Raw genomic sequence first — 21663 nt, 5'->3', positions numbered from 1 at the left:
CTCCTAAGTAGCTGGGACTACAGGCATGCACCACCATGCCCGGCTAATTTTTTTATTTTTAGTAGAGACAGGGTTTCACTATGTTGGCCAGGCTGGTCTTGTACTCCTGACTTTGTGATCTGCCCTTACAGGCATGATCCGAGCCACTGCACCCGGCCCTCATTTTTTAAATGTATTTTTTTATAGAGATGGGGTCCCACTATGCTGCCTAGGGTGGTTTTTAACTCCTGGGTTCAAATGATTCCCCTGAGTTGGCCTTCCAAAGTGCTCAAATTACGGGTGTGAGCCACCACACCTGGCCACTGCCAATATTTTTACAGTGAAATCCGTCAGTCTTTTGTAAAGATCATGATAGCTTTTTTTTTTTTTTTTGGAGACAGAGTCTCACTCTGTTGCCCAGGCTGGAGTGCAGTGGCACAATCTTGGCTTACTGCAATCTGCCACCCGGGTTCAAGTTATTCTCCTGCCTCAGCCTCCTGAGTCACTGGGATTACAGGCATCCGCCACCATATCCGGCTAAATTTTGCATTTTTGGTAGAGATGGCATTTCACCATGTTGGCCAGGCTGGTTTTGAACTCCTGACTTCAAGTGATCCAACCCACTCAGCCTCCCAAAGTGCTGGGATTACAGGCATGAGCCACCGTGCCCAGCCGATCATGATAGCTTTTAAAGAACATGATGTGCACGTTAGGGACATAAATGTAGATGCCATATAAATGTACTTTTTAACAGCTTTACTGAGATTTAATTCATAAACCATACAATTTACTCATTTAAAGTTATACAATTCAGTAGCTTTTAGTATAGTCACAGAATTGTGCATTCATGACCACAATCAATTTTAGAACATTTCCATTATCCTAAAAATAAACTCTGAAGCCGGGCGTGATGGCTCATACCTGCAATGCCATCACTCTGGGAGGCCAAGGTAGAAAAACTGCTTGAAGCCCAGGAGGTTGGGGCTGCAGTGAACCATGATCATGCCACTGCACTCCAGCCAGGGCAACAGAGTGAGGTCCTGTCCCCCGCTCTTCCCCTCAAAAAAGAAACTCTGTACCCCTAAGCTACCCACCTTCCAATCATCCATGCATCCTAGGTAACCACTAATCTACCTTCTGTCTCTATGGATTTGCTAATCTGGATGTTTCACATAAATAGAATCATAAAATGAATATTTGGTCTTTTGTGACTGGCTTCTTTCATTTAGCAAAATGTTTTCAAAGTTCATCCAAGTTATAGCATGAATCAGTACTTTCTTTCTTTTTATACCAAATACAAAATATTATGTTTTACAGATATACTACATTTTGTTTATCTGCTTGTCAGTTAATGAACATTCGTTTGTTTCTACATTTTGGCTATTATGAATAATGCTGCTATGAACATTAGTGTGCCAGTTTTTGTACAGACACATGTCTTCCCTAGGAGAAGAATTACAGGATCATATGATCACTCTTATGTTTAACTTTCTGAGGAACTGTGAAACTGTTTTTCCAAAACAGATGTACCATTTCACATACCTATCTACAGTGTATGATGGTTTCAATTTCTCTCTATCTTTTCCCATCTTCTTAAGTATTACTTTCTTTTTTTTAATAGTCTCGCTCTTTCGTACAGGCTGGAGTGCTGTGGCATGATTTCAGCTTACTGCAACCTCTGTCCTCTGGGTTCAAGTAATTCTTGTGCCTCAGCCTCCCAAGTACCTGGGAATATAGATGTGCACCACTATGCCTCGCTAATTTTTATATTTTTAGTAGAGAAGGGGTTTCACAACATGTTGGCCAGGTTGGTCTCAAACTCCTGACCTCATGTAAACCACTCGCCTCAGCTTCCCAAAGTGCTAGGATTATAGGCATGAGTCACCACGCTTTGTCAGTATTACTACTTCTTACCTGAAAACTAGGAAAGTAAACTATATTCATGAAAAGAGCATCAACAAAACAAACCATACAAGCAGTTAAGAAATGGGGCTAAGCTTATTAATCCCAGGCCCTAGAAGGAAACTCAAGGATTAATGCTCTCTATCACATCCTGGGTACTGGAAATGAGCTCTTCTTTCACCCTGGGGCTTCTCAAAGTCTACGCTAGTTTCCCCTAATGAAAAGTCATAATAGATGTCTATTTACAGAGAGGAAGAGAAAAAAATCTAGAGAATATTTTGGACCATAGATAGTCATATGCAGGCTTCTATTTCTATTTGAAATATAACATAACAGCTATGTTTTCCTGAAAAGAGAAGTAAATGGAAACATATCTGAAATGAAAGCTAAGGCTATGGCATATCCATAACTCACAAATAATTAGCAACCAGGTGGCATGGACTATGGGAGAGTTTTCCAAATGGAAGAGAAATGCTAAGAGGCAATAGTTCCATATTCCGGGTCAGCCGCATTTTTCAGAACAGTGCAGATTAGACTAAATTTTGGCTCCTAAACTATGAAAAATAGATTCTGGTTCTCCAAATATCTCCAAGCCAAAACTGACCTCAAATCTATCTATATCTTTCTCATAAAGCCTTGGCAGCTAATTTATAATTTCAAAGGAGCAATAGCTAAATCTATGTTGGTCTTTCAAAAATAAGAGCCTATAAATGACTGGGTCTCTTCAAACAGCTATATCTAGGCTAGGTGCAGTGGCTCACGCCTGTAATCCTAGCACTTTGGAAGGCCAAGGCAGGAGGATTGCCTGAGCTCAGGAGTTCTAGACCAGCCTGGGCAACATGGTGAAACCCTTTCTCTACTAAAAATACAAAAAATTAGTTGGGCATGGTGGCACATGCTTGTAGTCCCAGATACTTGGGAGGCTGAGGTATAAGAAATGTTTGAGCCTAGGAGGTGGAGGTTGTAGTGAGCCAAGATTGCACCACTGCACTGTGGCCTGGGCAACAGAGTGAGATCATGTCTCAAAAAATAAAATAATAAAAATAAGAAATAAAATACATAAAAAATAAACAAATAGCTATACCTAAAGTAGATAACAGAGTACTATTAAACATGTAAATTATGGACTGGTGCCTAAACACCTTTATGATTTCGATTTTTTTTAATCTAAGAAATGCAAACAATCACTATGTTTTTTTTGTTTGTTTGTTTGTTTTTGAGACAGTCTCGCTCTGTTGCCTAGGCTGGAGTCCAGTGGCACAATTTCAGCTCACTGCAACCTCTGCCTCCCAGGTTCAAGCAATTCTCCTGCCTCAGCCTCCTGAGTAGGTGGGATTACAGGCATGCACCACCAAGCCCGGCTAATTTCTATATTTTTAGTTGAGACAGGGTTTTACCATTGTTGGCCAGGCTGGTCTTAAACTCCTCACCTTGTGATCCACCCACCTTGGCTTCCCAAAATGTGGGGATTATAGGATTTTCTTTTTTTAAGTCTATAAATTTAGAATCCTTCAAACATCCCTTGAGTCTTAAATTAATATGAATAGATACCAATTCCAAGAAAATGGACTGACACCATTGTTACAAATTCCTTACTATGAGGGACAGAAAGATCACAGAGAGAATATAAAGCAGCTCATTATATGTGAATTATTTACCTCCTGCTACTTTTTTTGTCCACTTAAGGTGAGATTAGGGCATAAGAGCTCCAAAATGAGCTGCAGCATAGTTAATAACTTACCAACTGGACTAGTAGAAACTCGCTGGGAAGGTGGTCTGAAGCCAGGTGCTTTAGAGTTGTCAGGGTGCACGTTTTCCAAGTGTCCAAGCACTGAATTACCCAGGAACGCTGACTGAACAGTGAAAGAGGCATCTGCAGCAACTCGTGAGGACAGTGGGCCATCTCCCCAACCCTGGTTAGCTGGCACCTGACTACTATCAAAAAGACTGCTGAAGTGATTGAAAAGTGTGGCTGGGCCAAATGTAGGTGGCAAAGATTTATTTGTTGGATTTATGTGCATCTGAGAACCATTCATAATGTTCACAGCTGAAGAAAGCTGCACTGCAGCTGGTGGACCTTGAGGTGGTGTTAAAGGAACTGGATTTGTAACAAAAATAGACTGGGGATCCTGGTGTATAGTTGCATTTGGTACCACGGAGTAAAAAGAACCTCTGGGCTGCATTCGATGAGAAACTCGAGGTGCTGGTGCAGCTAACTGAGGTAAATTACCGGTGTCCTGATTATCAGCAGCAACCATTCTGGGTGATGTCAAAGTCAATGGAGCAGGTTCTGAGTTAGATGCAAAAGGCATTGATGTAGGACTTACATCAGACACATTGGATGGCTGTGCCTCCTCTTGTGTGTTACTGGAAGGAGGAGTGGGACTACTGGAGGGATGAATTTCTGGAGCTCCTGGGGTGTTGCTGGCAGAGTTATTGCAACTACTTGCAGTTGAAGATGGGGTGCATAGGTTTGCCATGGGCTGGTCCTGTATGGACACTTTCTCTTTGGTGGGTGGCACAGCAGAGAAAGACTCCATCTTTTGTGAAGAAAGCTGTGCTTGAGAAGTACTTGTAGATAAAAATGTGGTGGGCGCCTGCCCACTAGTGATAGGTGCAGAGGAGACAGAAGGCAAGGAACTACAAGTGCTTGTCACAGAAGAAATCACTGTTGCTGGAGGACTCGTCTTAGGCACACAGGCAAACAACTGCTTTCTGACTGATGAAGGAGTCCGGGTATTAGTCATACATAGTTGCTGATTGGCACCAACTACAGAAGAGACAGTGATAGGACAACTGGCAGTAGCTAGTCCAGCAGACTCTGAGGGTAAAACAGTCCCATTCTGGTTAGGTAGACGGCTTGTGTTATTATGCTTTGGAGAGCTATTTGTGTTGCCAGGATTCACAGGTCTCACTGGGAATGGTCCCCATGTGTTAGGAGAAGGTGAGAAGGTTCCTCCAAACTGGGCCATGGGTAAGCGAGGATGCCGAATCTGTTGCATAGTCTGAGCAGCCAGCAGGGCAAAATGAGGGTGAGGATAAGCCAAGGGTAGAGAAACTGGGAAAGAAGAACGTACATTTGTTGGAACATTCTTATTAAGTTTATTAGTGGGCTGGAACGTAGATAATGTTGTTGCCTGTGAAGTTACAAGAGTTGGTGCACCCAACGGAAATGCATTTTTACTTGAAGCTGCTGTGGTACCTACTCCAGATGAGAAGTTAGCATGAACAGATTTGGTGCTAGCAGGTGTTCTGATATGATTTTTAGGAATCAAGTCTTCCAGTTCCTTAGCAGGGTCTTGAATAAGAGCATTGATTAGCTGAACTGCGTATCTTGTTGATTCTGTACCACCCCTGGGAAAAATTTAAAAAAACAAAAACAAAAACAGAAACAAGACCGAAAACATTAAAAAAATAAACAACGAGGTAATTTTAACCATCAAATAAAGTTCTTCATTATACCATACCTAACAGGTATGCTTCTTATAATTTCTACTCAAAACTAGCAGTATACATTTTGCACAATTACCTTATTGTGATCATTCTCTCGCCATTCTTATCTTTTTGTTTATCTACATCAATATGGGCACCAGTAACATCTTGTATTGCAGTGATGTTGCATCCTCCTCTTCCCATTATCCTCGATACCACTGAGGCTGGAACAGACAATTTCTTTGACCTATAAAATGAAGAATACATATGAGCTTATGAAATTAAATGTTTCTTTATTAAAAAAGATGTCTCAGTAAGTATGTTCATGGACATTTTGTAGAATAACATTTCTCAAATGCTAAAGAGGAAATTATTAAAAGTTTTTATTTTAGAAACTTATCCCTTATGGTATTGAATTGGATTTAGTAAAGTTTAAAATTACATTGCCTCTGCGGTTTCAGAGAACCTAATTTAAAACAAAAATTATATTTAAATCACTCACAATCTAAGCATTCAAATCTGCCCAAAATATTATACATCAAGTAAACTGCAATGACCATGTGTGTTGACTCTTTCTAAATTAAAATAATGAATACCATATTATTAAAATCCACACAGAATATGCTAGCTTATTTATTTTAAACCAGTATCAACAGCTCATACTTAGCATTAAAAAATAAAGCCTCAGGTCAATGATGAGCTGACTTGTATTCTGAATCTAAAGTTGATTATTAGTACTTTAGTTCTAGAATTATTAAGACATAAAAAAGAAATAAAAAAAGAAAGAAAGAGAAAGTCTTTACATTTGAACTATATAAAAAGCAACTTAGCTTATCCAAAAAAGCCAAAATTTCTTGTGTCATATAAAATATGCTTGCAAAATGTATACACTGCTTCTAATTGTGCTTTAGCATATTCTGGATTTAGTATGGCACTGCAGTTTAAAATAATAACCACATTCAAATTATTCATTAGTTAACTAGGTAGCCATCTCACATGAGAAAGAGAAAATTTATGAAAGTTAAAAAGATGGAACTAATTTTATTTACCTTCGTACAACTTCTTTCCACCCTTCTTCTCTTTTCTGACCCCTTTTAGGGCTAGTGAGATTCAGCTTTATGTTTGGAGAGCTTAATGGCAATGACACTGACTTGTAGCTGGTTGACAAGGAATTAGGATTCACTTCACCTTCAAGTCTAAGTAGAGACAAATACCAAGTACAATAAAAGATAAGTTTTAAGATAGAAACTCAAGAGACTATTCCTTTATAGCCAGAGTTACACTGAAATATTCGTATTAAACTTTGGCATATCAAATAAGTCAGAAAAACAGAAATACAGCAAAGAGGGCCCATCATTTATTTTAGTATTAAAATGGATTCAGATGCCAAAAATTAGACCATAATCAATAAAAATGACATAGATAAAATCAAAGCATGCAAATATTTTCAACTTCAGACTTTGAATCCTATAAAAATTTCTAATAATCTAATTTTCTAATTAGTACATGATGAAGAGGACATGGGTGAATTTCAGTTTTGAATATTGAAGACAGATAATGTGGTAGACTTAAATTGTTTAACACAACATGTACTTGGGTAATATACTTCAAATTCTTGTGCCAGGCATGAAGGAAAGGTGGAGGTAGAATTAATAAATCAGAAAAATTTACCGTGTCTGAGTTTTAGAAATAGCAGTACTTGTCTTTTCTTCTTGGGAATGAAGGAGCAGTGAGGGGTATTTAGAGGAGTTCACATCCATCACAAAATTTAACTCTTGGCTTTTACCACCACTGCTACTCTCACTGTTGCAATCTGTGCTGTCCAAGTTATCTGAATCACTATTCCCACCTGTACCACCACCTCTAGGTTCTCCATTTATTTTATTTTTATCTGCCTTTTGTTGTGCTAAAGACATATGTTGTTCTGGTAAAATTAAATGTGCTGTAGGAGGGGTTTCTTTCGTTTTGTTCTTCTTATTTTTCCGATTGGTGCTGGGAGTTGTCACCACATTGGCCCTTTTTTTCCCAAATACATTTGTAAATGTTGCAGATGTTGCAGAGATTCCAATTGTGGTGGTGGTGGTTGCACTAGGAGGTTCTATGGGAACTTCTTGCTCCACTGAAATTATTAAAAAGAAAAAAAGTCATACTGAGAGTCACAGAACTCAAATTCTGACAGAATATATTTGATAATTCATAATAACTCAGTCTTCTTTTGAGACGGAGTCTCGCATTGTTGCCCAGGCTGTAGTGCAGAGGTGCAATTTAGGCTCACTGCAATCTCCGCTTCCTGGGTTCAAGCAATTCTCCCGCCTCAGCATCCTGAGTAGCTGGGACTACAGGCATGCACCACCATGCCCAGCTAATTTTTGTTGTATTTGCAGTAGAGAGCGTTTCACCATGTTGGCCAGGATGGTTTTGATCTCCTGACCTCGTGCCACCTGCCTTGGCCTCCCAAAGTGCTGGGATTACAGGCGTGAGCCACCATGCTCAGCCATATTAACTCAGTCTTTAATATCGTATTTTCCTTTCACCAGTGTTCATTAAGATATTAAGAAAATCCCTTTTTTTTTTTTAGATGGAGTCTTGCTCTGTCGCCCACGCTGGAGTGCAGTAGCGCGATCTTGGTTCATTGCAACCTCTACCTCCTGGGTTCAAGCGATTCTCCTGCCTCAGCTTCCCAGATAGCTCGGACTACAGGTGCACCCCACCATGCCAAGCTAATTTTTGTATTTTTAGTAGAGACAGGGTTTTACCATCTTGGCCAGGCTGGTCTGAAACTCCTGACCTCATGATCTTCCTGCCTCAGCCTCCCAAAGTGCTGGGATTACAGGTGTGAGCCACTGTACCCAGCTGAAATAAAGAAATCTTTACTGTGGCCAGGCACAGTGGCTCATGCCTGTAAGTCCAGCACTTTGGGAGGCCAAGGCAGGTGGATTACTTGAGCTCAGGAGTTCAAGACCAGCCTGGGTAACATGGCAAAATCTTGTTTCTACAAAAAATTCAAAAATTAGCAGGCGGTAGTGGTGAGTGCCTGTGGTCCCATCTACTTGGGAGGCTGAGGTGGAAGGATCACCTGAGCCTGGGAGGCAGAGATTGCAGTGAGTTGAGATTGTGCCACTGCATTCCAGCCTGGGCAGCGGAGGGAGACTCTGTCTCAAAAAAAAAAAAAAAAAAAAAATCTTTACTGTTGTTAGCCTAATAAATATTTACTATTATTTGTTATCAGAACAAATATACACTATTATATTTTATTGCCTAAGGTAGTATAGGACATGCATACTAGCAATATTCTTAATTCTAGTCTCATGAACTAACCAAAACCACAATATAGTTTGAATTTAGGACATTTTTCAAATAGTATTTTAGAATTAGAATTCAAGTAGAACAAAATTATTTGCCTACTATAAGCACTGCCACACAGTACAATAAACAACTCTTTGAGAGTACTAAACCCATCTCTACTGACATTTCAGGCCTCTGTATCCTTGAGCCTGAATCTCAGCTGAAAATAAATTGAGAAACTATACTTCTGATCAGGGGAGGAAAAGTTAGAGATAACCTTGAAAAAAGCTGGCAAACCTCTTACTATATTGCTTTTAGTATACATGCAATGTTTTATAAGATGATTTAAATTACAACTGAATTTCTTCAAATTACGTGCGTGGTTTACAATGCAAACCACTTTTCAGATTAATAAAGTAAATAAACGTTTAACTAGAGTTAACTAGAGCAAAAAAGACTCAAAATGAAGTTGATAAACAAAGGAGAACCACCACTAATTCAGATGGTTCGTTTCTCACCATCTTCATCATTCTCTTCGTCTTCATCCTCTGGTAGTTCTGAATTCTCCTTAGGTTTGTTTTCTTCATCTTCTTCCTGTTTCCTTTTCTGTTCCTCTTTTTTCTTTTTTCTCTTTTCTTTTCTTTTCTCTCTTTTAGCGGCAAGAGCCTGCTTTCTGCTCTCTTCTCTTGACTGCAAATAAAGTAGGTTTGTAATTTTAACAATAAGGCAGTAATGCAAAATAAAGAATGAAATGAAATGATATTTTTGTTTATGATACACAGGAATTTCCATGGGTATTACTCTCAAAACACATTTATAAATGTCACCAAGAAAAAATAAACTGGACACCATCAAAATTAAAAACTTTTTTGTACTTCAGAGGAATCATCAAGAAAGTAAAAAGTTGGCTGGGTGTGGTGGCTCACACCTGTAATTCCAGCACTTTGAGAGGCTGAGGCTGGTGGATCACCTGAGGTCAAGAGTTTGAGACTAGCCTGGCCAACATGGCAAAACCCCATCTCTGCTAAAAATACAAAAATTAGCTGGATGTGGTGGCACATACCTGTAGTCCCAGCTAATGGAGAGGCTGAGGCAGGAGAATCACTTGAACCTGGGGACCTGGGAGGTGGAGGTTGCAGTGAGCTGAGATCGCACCACTGCACTCCAGCCTGGGAGACAGAGTGAGACTCTGTCTCAAAAAAAAAAAAAAAAAAAAAGAAAGAAGAAAGAAAGCAAAAAGTCCATGTTTAAAATGGAAAAAATGTTTTTGCAAATCATACAACTGGTAAGGGACTTGTATCTACAATATATAAAAAAATCTTAACTCACTAATGAAAAGACAATCCATTTAAAAAATAGATTATGAAAACATGAAGTTATATATAGGTTGGGTGTGGTAGCTCACACCTGTAATACAAGCAAGCACTTTGGGAGACTGAGGAAGGAAGAGGTAAGACTGCCCGAGCCCAGGAGTTTAAGGCCAGCCTGGGCAATATAGCAAGATCCCGCCTCTATAAAAAATAAGAAAATTAGCTGGGCATGGTGACCTATGCCTATAGTCCCAGCTACTTGGGAGGCAGAAGGATTGCATGTGCCCAGGAGTTTGAGGCTCCAGTGAGCTATAATCATGCCACTGCACTCAGCCTTGACAACAGACTAAGACCCTGTCTCTAAAAAAAAAAAAAAAAATTGATTAAAAATAAAAAGTTAAACACTTCAAATATACACAAATTTTTATTTGTCGAACATACCTCAATAAAACTAATTTTTTTAAAATAGAAAAAGGATCTGAATAGACATTTCTCCAAAGAAAATATACAAATGACCAATAAGCACAGAAAGAGATAGATGTTCAATTAGCTATCAGGGAAAATAAAATCCAAGTTACAAGATATCCACTTCATACCCACTAGGATGGCTACAATCAAAAAGACAGATAATAATATCGGTGAGGGTGTGGAGAAACTGAAACCTTCATATACTGCAGGTAGGAATGTAAAACGATACAGCCACTTTGGAAAATAGTCTGGCGCTGCCTTAAATAGTTAAACACAGAACTAGCATATGATTCAGTAATTCCATTCATAGGTACATACTCCAGAGAAATAAAAACATTTTCATACAAAAACCTGTATACTTATATTCATAGTAGCATTATTTACACTTGCCAAAAAGAGGAAACAACCCAATGTCCATTAACTGATAAGCAGATAAACAAAATGTGGTCTATCTAGAGAACGGAATTGTTTTTGTATTTGGCAATAAAAAGAAATAAAGCACTCATTTGGGCTACAACACAGATGAATTTTGAAAACATTTCACTAAGTGAAAAAACCATACACAAAAGACCAAATATTATATGATTTCATTTATGTGAGAAGTCCAGAATTGGAAAATCTATAGAGATAGAAAGTAGATTAGTAGTTACCTGGAACAGAGAGATTGCAGCGGAGGAATAGGAATGTGATAGCTATGGAGTGCAGGGTTTCTTTTTACGATAGTCATAATGTTCCAAAATTAATTGTGCTGATAAATGTACAATTCTGTGAATATACTAAACACCACTGAATTACATAACCTATTTTATTATTTTATTTTATTTATTTTAGAGATAGAGTCTCACTCTGTCACCCAGGCTGTAGTGCAGTGGTGTGATGTTGGCTTACTGCAGCCTCCGCACGCATGACAGTTTCCAGTGATTCACCTGCCTCAGCCTCCCAGGTAGCTGGGATTACAGGCATCTGCTATCATGCCTGACTAATTTTTTTATTCTGAGTAGAGATGGGGTTTCACCATGTTAGCCAGGCTGGTCTCGAACTCCTGACCTCAGGTCATCTGCCCACTTTGGCTTCCCAAAGTGCTAGGATTACAGGTGTGTATGTAATTTTATATGGATAAATTGCATGGTTTGTGGAGTGAATTTCACTAATGCTATTTAACAAAAACATTTATGTGGCATCTATTTATGTGCCTAAAATGCAGCTATCATGATCTTTACAAAAGACTGATAAATCTCGCTGTAAAAATACAGATAAGCTATTACAGAGATTATTCTTTCCTACTTTATAGAATTTATTTTTATTTATTTGCATTTTTTTTTTTAAGTAGAGACAGGGTCCCACTATGTTGCCCAGGCTGGTCTTGAACTCCTTGGTTCCAGTGATCCTGCTGCCTCAGCCTCCCAAAGTACTAAGATGACAGGCATGAGCCACAACACATGCCCAGCCTGTATTTCTTTTTCTGTGAATTGCCTATTCACATGATCATTTTTTATTATGGGTAAGTTATTTTTTCTTCCTCAGTGATTATAAGCAATATTTTCTTCTCTCTTTAGCTTAATAGATTTTTTAAACCAAAATTTGCTATCAAAATTTTAGCATCTCTCAATGATCATACTTTTTCTCTTCCTTTAATCAACAAAATATTTTCATGTTAAGCTATCTCTTGCATTCCTAGCATAACTCTACTTAATCGTGATGTTTTTTCTTTTATTTTTTTGTTTTTTCTTTTAATATAATTTCTGAACTCAATATCAACACTCTCATTTTCCAGGTAAGCAGACTGAGCCTCAGAAAGGCAAAGTTTTAGTTTGTTTTAATTTTTCCATTATACCACACATCCTAGGATACTAGACAGTCTTTAATTGGGAATCTAATAAATTACTTGTAACCTGGGTCTTAAGATAAACAAATGATTTCCAATGCTTTACTAAATTTCTCTGCAGACCAATGTTAACATAGGTTTTTTTTTTTTTTTTGAGACAGAGTCTAGCTCTGTCACCCAGGATGGAGTGCAGTGGTGCAATCTTGGCTCACTGCAACCTCTTTGTCCTGGGTTCAAGCAATTCTCCTGCCTCAGCCCCCTGAGTAGCTGGGACTACAGGTGTGTGCCACCATGCCTGGCTAATTTTTATATTTTTAGTAGAGATAGGGTTTCACCATGTTCGCCAGGCTGGTCTTAAACTCCTAACCTCAGGTGATCCGATTGCCTTGGCCTCCCAAAGTGCTGGGATTACAGGCATGAGCCACTGCGCCCAGACAGGATCTTTTTTTTTTTCTTTTGGTGCCAGGGTCTCGCTCTGTCACCCAGGCTGGAGTGCAGTGCCAAAATCATAGCTCACTGCAGCCTCAACCTCCCAGGGCCAAGTGATCCTCTCGCCTCAGCCTCCTGAGTAGCTGGGACTACGGGTGTGCACCACCATGCCCAGTGAAGTTTTTAAACTTTTAGTAGAGATAAAGTCTCACTATGGCCCATCCTGGTCTCCAATCCTGAGCTCAAGCCATTCTCCCTCCTAGGCCTCCCAAAATGCTGAGATGACAGGTGTGAGGTACTGTACCTAGCCATAAATTGGGATCTTGCTCAAAATCTAGTCCCTTACTTATATTTGGGCTCAAAACATATTTTTTTGAATGACAGGTCAGAAATCAAGAAATTGATGGTGGTACAAGAATCTATTACCCATTGTCTTTGCATCATATATTGTTAAGAGTCAGGTGACAAGTTTATTCTAGCAGATTTTCTTTTTGTCTGAGACAGGGTTTCTGCTACCCAAGCTGGAGTGCAGTGGCACAATCACAGCTCACTACAACCTCTGCCTCCCGGGTTCAAGCCATCCTCCCATCAAGGCCTCCCAAGTGGCTGGGACTCTAGGTGCCTGCCACCACGCCTGGCTAATTTTTGTTTTTTGTAGAGATGGGGTTTTGCCATGTTGCCCAGGCTGGTCTCAAGCTCTGAGACTCAAGCAATCTACCCTCCTCAGCCTTCCAAAGTGCTGGGATTACAGGCATGAGCCATGACATCTGGCAATTTCTTTTTTTTTTTTTTAAAGTAGAGACAGAGTCTTGAACTGTTGTCTAGGCTGGACTGCTGTGGTACAATCATGGCTCACTGGAGCCTTGACCTCCTAGACTCAAAGTGATCCTTCCACTTCGGCCTCCTGAGTAGCTAGGACTGCAGGCACCACCATACCCAGCTGTTTATTAAAATTTTTTTTTGTAGAGATGAGGTCTCACCCTGTCACCCAGGCTAGAGTGCAATGGCAGAATCACAGCTCACTGCAACCTCTGCCTCCTGGGCTCAGCCCTACCTCTCATCCTCACTATGTTGCCCAAATTGGTCTTGAATCCCTGGGCTCAAGAGATCCTCCTGCCTCAGCCTACCAAATTGTTGGGATTACAGGTGTGAGCTACCATGCCTAGTTGTAGGGGGGAGATCCCATAAGTGCCAAGACAGGAGCAAAAGGCCTCAGCCTATTTCCATACAAATAATGAAGAAGAAAGTAACTGGAAATATAACCCTAGTAGTTATTAGTTATTCATATGTGATCTCAGTTATTCATAGGTGATCTTAATTCTTTTACTAATGCCCATCAGGTAAGAAGTGTGAACCTGGGGTGACACTGTGAAATGAATGACACTAAGGCAAGATGCTTTAAGCCCTCTGTCACGCCCGCATAAGGGCTGCTGGAGGGTGCCTTGGCTGTGCTGCAGTGCCAGCGCTGTGAAGGTGCCCGCTGTTTAGCCAGCTAGGGAAGGAGATGTCCAAAATGGCCAAGACATCTCCTTCCTGGGGAAGTTTGGAGAACACTCCACTTCTCCAAGCTCTTGTGGTAAGGCCTGGCGGCTGTCAGGTAGGCCCACAGATATCCAGGGGCTTAACTGTCTCTTTGTGATGCTGTGCTTCAGTGGTCACGTCCCATGTCTACTCTCATGTTCTACTTCTGCATCTGGTTCCTCTGTCTTAGAAAAGATAATCAGTAATAGTAACAGAAATCTTAATGTTTTAGTTCTTTCTTGATAAGTATGGAAAAAGTGCTGATGCATTATGCTCCTTACCTCAATTCGGGCGCCAGAAATTCCTAAGCCCCTATCTGAATGACATGTGATATACTTGACCCTATCATTGCCATGCCCTATCTACCCTGCCCCCAGTTACCAACCACCAAGGCCATGCCCTACCTACCCTGCCCCCCAGATTTGCAACTCAATAAAAGTGAGGGCATCCCGTGGGGCCACTGCTGGTCTCCCAGATTTGGGTAGCAGTGGACCCCTGGGCCCAAACTCTCTTTTCTCTATCTCTGTGTCTTGTGTCTTTTATTTCTACAATTTCTCGTCTCCGCACCAGCCGGGAGCAGCTCACAGAACCCTGTGGGGCTGGACCCTACACCTAGCCTCAAAAACTTCTAAAAAGGACATTATTTTTCCCACTCACCTTTTCCAGATCAAGTTCCTTTAAAAGAATACTTGCATTCTTATTTGCTTCTGCAGCTTGCTGGTCTTTAGCCTTCACAATTGTCTCAACACATTGATGACATTTTTTCAATAGTTCCTACAGCAGACAGTAGAATTATGTAAATATATAATGAAACATAATATAAAGAGGCCAAATAAAACTTAAGCTGATAAGCACCTTTAAAGTCCAGAGGTTAAAGCTCAAACTGAAAAGTCACTAAACCAAATTAAGCTATCCTTTGAGTCCAGGCATGTATCAATCTTTCACAAAAATAAGGCGCCATTTCCCTAAAAACCTGCATGTCCTTAAGAAGCCTTCTAATCAGGCTAATAGTTTAGTACCTTGGCTGTAGTCAGTGTGACTATGGTCCACAGTAGAAATCTCAAAATAGTTTATCAGAAGTATTATACCCATCTATTTTTCAAATGGAGAAACAAAAGCATAAAGAGATCTGGTGACTAACCTTTCAGCATATAAAAAGAACAAGTTCCTAACTGCACACTTTGACATATCATTCCACAAAGAACAAAAATATGCTTCAGTAGCATATTAAACTTACCTTATCTGTAATTGTTGCTATGTATCTCATGCATTCGATATCAGAAGGGAACTGATTTACTTCCTTTACCAAATATTGAACAACTTTTACATGACCCTGTAAGAAGTACAACAATCTTAGACAAGGTAGCAGGAAAATATATTATTTTTAAGAATAAAAAGAAAGTACACAACAACAAAAAATACAAAGAAATCCCTTGAAATTTGGCATATATGCTTACCAATTTAAGAATAAAAAGGCAGATTAATAATGCCAGATAATTTACTAAATTTAAAATTAAAATTATGAAAATAAGAGTGTTCAGTTTATAAACAGAAAAGCATAAATACAAGAATGTGTGCTCAGGAATGCATGGTGGACTAGAAGACACTTATCCTGAATTTAATTCTACTGAAAGTAGAAAAAGGTTTTGTAGAAAAATAGTATCTCCTAGAATAAATCTATTAATAAAACAAACGTTGGTAATGTAAAATGAACCTCAATGTAAAAGGGAAATAAGTCCTAAAACAAAGGATTTTTTAAAATTTCAAAGCCTCACTAACTAAACAAGATGAACTATCACATCTTTCTGAGCCTTAGGATTTGAATCTAAATAAAATACTTTCTAAATGCCATTATCAAGGGCTGAAAGATCTGTAACCAATTCTAAGCATATCTTTTTTTTTTTTTTTTTTTGAGACACAGTCTCGCTGTTGTCGCCCAGGCTGGAGAGCAATGGTGCAATGGTTATGGTGCAATGGTGCTGGAGGTTGAATCACTGCAACCTCCGCCTCCCGGGTTCCAGCAACTCTCCTGCCTCAGCCTACGGAATAGCCGAGATTACAGCACCTGCCACCATGCCCAGCTAATTTTTACATTTTTATTAGAGATGGGGTTTCACCATGTCAGCCAGGCTGGTCTCGAACTCCTGACCTCAGGTGATCCACCCACCTTGGCCTCCCAAAGTGCTGGGACTATAGGCATAGCCACTGTGCCCAGCCAGTATATCTATTTTAATATAACCAAACTTGCATAGTTTCTCTTCCTACTAAGGTTCTAAAACATCCTCAAGAATTAGTGTGATGGAGATAAAAATCAGAGAAATGCTTGCCTCTGAGGCAGGAAAGTGACTAAAAGTGGGCAAGAAGGAACTTTCTAGGGTTACAGAAATAATTTGTATCTTTATGGGTTACATGTATATAGACATTTATCAAAATGTATACATACAACTAACATGGGTTACATGTATGTATACATTTATCAAAACTAAGCCACATACCTTAAAGATTCATGCACTTCACTATATGTAAATTGCACTGTGCATAACTGGGTATATAAATAGTGCTGAAAAAGATAGTCATGACTCTTGTCCTCATGGACCTACCAGTCTAGTTGGCTAGATAGGCATTAAAATGGTAAGTATATATTTGAAGATATAATTACAAATTGGGATAAGGAAAATCAAAACTCAACTATAAAAGATAACCAGAGGGACCTTTTGTGGATCAGGTGTTAAGGAAGTACTCTTTGAGAAGTGACATGTAAAATTGGAGCTAACGGACGAGTAGAGAGGTGAGCTAGGTGAAGAGCAAGGGAAAACATGTTAGCAAAAGAAAACCAGTGAGCAAACGCCCTGAGACAGTTGAAAATTTAGTGCATTCTAAGCCAGTATCTAGAGAACGTAGTGAGCAAAGGGGGATACTATCATAAATGACTGGCCTGGAGAGGTTGATATGAACCTTATTGTGCATGTCTTTACAGGCTCTAATAAGTAGTTTATAGTTTGGGAAGCTATAGCAATGGGAAGGCTTTTAAAAATATAGCAGATAAGTGAACTTTAATATATATAAGAGGGGCTGGGCATGGTAGCTCACGCCCATATCTCAGCACTTTGGGAGGCAGAGATGGGAGGATCATTTGAGACCAGCCTGGGCAACATAGCAAGACCTCATCTCTACAAACATAAAAATAAAAAGGTCTGAGCATGGTGGTGCACGCCTGTGGTCCCAGCTACTCGGGAGGCTGAGGCGGTAGGATCACTTGAGCCTGGGAGGCTGAGGCTATATTGAGCAATGATCATGCCACTGCACTCCAGCCTAGGTGATAGAGTGAGAACCTGTTTCTCTCTCTCTCACATACACACACACACACACACACACAAAAGATACAGTAACTTTTTATGAAAGTCTACTCCTTTTTAGGTAGGAAAAAAATCCATCTGCATATAATACGTTTCCTTAAATCTTCTATTTTATGAATATCATATATCACAAATAGTCAAGACACCAAGTGATTTAACAACCAAGTCGCTTATAGTGAACTACCACAAAGCTTTTAGATTTGGCCACAAAAGAATGAAAAGAAGGCTGGGCCCAGTGGTTCATGCCTGTAGTCCCAGGCTTTGAGAGGCTAAGGCAGGTGGATCACTTGAGGTCGGGAGTTCGAGATCAGCCTAACATGGAGAAACCCCATCTCTACTAAAAATACAAAATTAGCTGGGCATGGTGGCACATGCCTGTAAATCCCAGCTACTCAGGAGGCTAAGGCAGGAGAATCACTTGAACCCAAGAGGCAGAGGTTGTGGTGAGCCGAGATCATGCCACTGTACTCCAGCCTGGGCAACAAAAGCGAAACTCTGTCTCAAAAATAAAAAAAAGAATGGAAAGATAACAGTGATTTTTGTATGGAAATATATTCAATTCTCCAACATCAACTTATCTTTCTCACATGCTTTCAATTTAGCATTGGCTTGAAATTACTAAATTTGACCTTTCTTCCCCCATATCAAATTACCTTGCGAAATGCTGACATAAGGGGCGTGATTTTCCGGTTATCTGCTGCATCTACATCAGCACCTGCTTGTACTAGCAACTGCACAACATCAAAATGACCTCCATTGGATGCCAGCCAAAGTGGTGTATTTCCCTTTTTGTTACGAACATCAATGTGGGCTCCCCTGTAAACAAAGAATATTAATACAGTTTGTTTCCTGTAAGAAGAGGTTGGCTTTTTCTAGCTTTTTCTATCATCTATCTTTTACAAAATAACATGCAAATAATCTTAACAATGTCAATAAAGTAAAATAATGTTATTAACTTTAAAAGCACTGAAATGTGAAAAGGACTATGAGAAGTTCTATGTATAATAGGAAATTACTAACCTATGAATCAGGAGTTCACAAAATTTGTAGTGACCTTTGTCTGCTGCTATTGTTAAAGCAGTGTCTCTTGAGGAAGGTACAGGGGGAGCATTAACATCTGCTCCTTTATCAAGAAGAACTCTTCCAACCTCTGCATACCCTCCAGAAGCTGCTTCCATCAAAGGGGTAAGACCAGTCTGTTTAAACCAATAAATCATGCAATTAAATTACATAATTTCTTTTTTCCTTTTTAACTATTCCATGGACCAAAACTAAGTTATATAATTTCTTTAAAAAACTGAAGCAATTAACTTTTAAGACAATTCTAATTCTGATTAGCTCTCAAAAGAGCTAAGTAATATTCAGCCTTGAATTTTACTAAACAGCAGTAAAAATTGTTAGATTCAGTAAGACATGCTAGAATGAACTTAAAACATGTTATCTCATGCTAAAATAAATCCCATAATTTCTGTACTTTCATGAATTTACTCAGATAATTTCTTTGCACAGTGAATACAGACATTAAAAATAAAGAGATTAAAATCACTTTATAAATTTTTTTGCATATGTGCCTTTGGTATATTAGTCTCTAACATTTTTTCGAAGGACATTTCCTATTGGTACCATCCAAAATAATGTAGTTTTCTCTAGGACTTTTAATGGATAAGTGGCACACAATGAATACTTATAACAGAAAAAGACAAATTGAGTAACAGGAAAAACTCATTTTTCTTTGTGTGGTTAAAAAAAAAAAAAAAAGAAAAAACTACATTTACTCATTACTTATATTAAAAGAATGTAAATGTCGCACTGAACTTAAAGAAGTAAAAGGAGGCTGGGTGCAGTGGCTCACACCTGTGATCCCAGCACTTTGGGGGGCTGAGGTGGGCGGATCACCTGAGGTCGGGAGTTTGAGACCAGCCTGACCAACATGGAGAAACCCCATCTCTACTAAAAATACAAAATTAGCTGGGTGTGGTGGTGCACGCCTGTAATCCCAAGAATCACTTGAACCCACGAGGCAGAGGTTGCCATGAGCCAAGATCGCGTCAACGCACTCCAGCCTGGGTGGGCAACAAGAGCAAAAAGATTTTCGTCTCAAAAAAATTTCAGGGAAAAAATATAGGATTTACAGTCAAATCTTTCCAATTTGAAATGGCCATTAGATTTGCTGTTGGCTGATTATTAAAAATTCTACCCAACCTACATTTTCCCGGAGTTCTAAGAGCCTTGCAATTCTAAGCAAAGAAATTCAAGCCAATGACATACTAATTCCTATTTTCTTAATACCAAATAGTCATGAAACTGTCAAAATCTGCCATGGTCAAATTAGATGTTAGCTGCCCTAATTTTATAACTTATGAACTGAAGTTTTGCTTGGGATTTTTACAATAATAAGCACATGCCTCATTAAAGGAGTTCTTTAAAAGTCTACAGTGTAATAGTTAATACAAAATAATCTTACTATATTCAAAAGTTGTAAGCTACAGTATTAATAGAAAGCTATTCAAGGCTGAGGTTGGGAAAAGTACTAATTCTGTTTTCTTCACTGTCCTTAATAAAAGTCATGATGGTGACGGTATGTCAATCACTACTACATAGCATAATTCCCCAATTCTGCATTGGGGTATCAGTTTTTACTTACGACAATTTAAAATATTACATTCAATTTGAGTTAAAATGCCATATTTTTTTCCATTAGAAATGTATCTGAAATAGTTGACAAGTTATAAAATGCTTACCTTTGCCCTATGTTCAACATTGGCTTTTCGGTCCAGAAGCAAACTCACTACTTCTGCTCGGCCCTGGAAACAGGCCAGGGTGAGAGCCGTGTTCCGATTGGTCTCTATCTGGGCATTAATGTCTGAACCCATATCAAGCAGCAGTTTTACTGCAGGAACATGTCCATTCATTGCAGCCAACATCAGGGGAGAAATACCTAGTTTACTCCCAGTCCTAAGGGGGGAAATGTGCTTAGAAAATTAAAATAATATGTTGCCTATTATTTTAGAAAAGCATTAAAGATGAAAATGTTTCACTAAAAAGAGAAGTTTCTAATATCAATTAATAGATTTTATTTGATTTGACCAATAATAAAGAATAAGAAAATGCCACAATTTAAACACAATTTCTGGCTGGGCGCAGTGACTCACGCCTGTAATCCCAACACTTTGGAAGGCCAAGGTGGGTGGATCACCTGAGGTCGGGAGTTTGAGACCAGCCTGACCAACATGGAGAAACCCTGCCTCTACTAAAAATACAAAGTTAGCTGGGCGTGGAGGCGCATGCTTGTAAACCCAGCTACTCGGGAGGCCGAGGCAGGAGAATCACTTGAACCAGGGAGGTGGAGGTTGCAGTGAGCCAAGATCACGCCATTGCACTCCAGCCTGGGCAACAAAGTGAAACTCCACCTCAAAAAAAAGTAAATAAATAATAAAACATAATTTCTATTTAGGGGATTATAAATTTCCAACTACATATATAAAGTACTGTTTCTGAGATCAGATAAGATTAGGTAAGTTTAGGGTGGTAGGGCCACAGAACAAAATTTCAAAATTTTGAAATGAGACCTCTTTATAAGCAGCCACATTACTGAGATAAGTTGAGATTACTTATAAACACATTACAGGTGTAATTGTTGGCTTTGCAACTTTAGTACTATCTTAATTTAAAATGGTATCTGTCTAAACGCTTAGAGGTAGACATTTAACTCCAAAGTAGTAACTTAGGAGTAACTTACAAAACATGAAAAATAAAATTAACAGGTTAATACCTTGAATTAATTTCTGCCCCAGCATTAAGCAGAATCTTAATGATATTAACATATCCTCCAGATGCAGCTAGACTCAGTGGTGTATAATCAGATACATTCCTATGTTCTTTATTTGCACCTCGAGCCAGCAGCAAGTCTACCACCTACAAAGTAAAAATATGGATAGAGAAGAGTGTTTACACCAAGGGCTCAACTTACAATGAAGGAAACACAAAGAAACAGGATTTATAACTTCCTTTTCTAAATATATGATATTTTAATTACATTTCATTAGGCCCTAAATATTGAAATGTCAGCAATAGATAAATGGATTCAATCTCAGGAATTCAGAGCTTTGAAATCTCAATTATACTGCAATAACAAGATGTTACCCTTTATATTTGT

At 39.0% G+C, this 21663-nt stretch overlaps 1 protein-coding gene and 1 non-coding gene across 19 annotated transcripts in view; one reads left to right on the top strand and one right to left on the bottom strand.

The window, feature by feature from the left end:
- Positions 1-21663, bottom strand: part of LOC116531564 (ankyrin repeat and KH domain-containing protein 1) — a 136847-nt gene that overhangs the window by 14456 nt on the left and 100728 nt on the right. For all 18 annotated transcript variants that reach the window (XM_032250419.1, XM_032250420.1, XM_032250422.1 and 15 more), the window contains 11 exons: positions 21280-21422; positions 20249-20462; positions 18528-18703; positions 18161-18323; positions 15389-15484; positions 14809-14925; positions 9117-9288; positions 6985-7432; positions 6363-6509; positions 5411-5560; positions 3623-5235 (listed from right to left, as the gene is read on the bottom strand). In XM_032250419.1, the coding sequence (XP_032106310.1) occupies positions 3623-5235; positions 5411-5560; positions 6363-6509; positions 6985-7432; positions 9117-9288; positions 14809-14925; positions 15389-15484; positions 18161-18323; positions 18528-18703; positions 20249-20462; positions 21280-21422 (3439 nt within the window). The remainder of the gene's footprint in view (positions 1-3622; positions 5236-5410; positions 5561-6362; positions 6510-6984; positions 7433-9116; positions 9289-14808; positions 14926-15388; positions 15485-18160; positions 18324-18527; positions 18704-20248; positions 20463-21279; positions 21423-21663) is intronic.
- Positions 6001-6077, top strand: LOC116531706. Its single transcript, XR_004260537.1, has one exon. It is a non-coding gene; the product is annotated as a small nucleolar RNA SNORD45 (small nucleolar RNA).

This window comes from Sapajus apella, unplaced genomic scaffold (genome assembly GCF_009761245.1).
Source record: "Sapajus apella isolate SASKATOON/1434 unplaced genomic scaffold, GSC_monkey_1.0 scaffold71, whole genome shotgun sequence".
NCBI classification, from domain to species: Eukaryota; Metazoa; Chordata; class Mammalia; order Primates; family Cebidae; genus Sapajus; species Sapajus apella.
The sequence above is the reverse complement of the archived record's forward strand: the minus strand, read 5'-3'. Positions and strand labels throughout refer to the sequence as shown.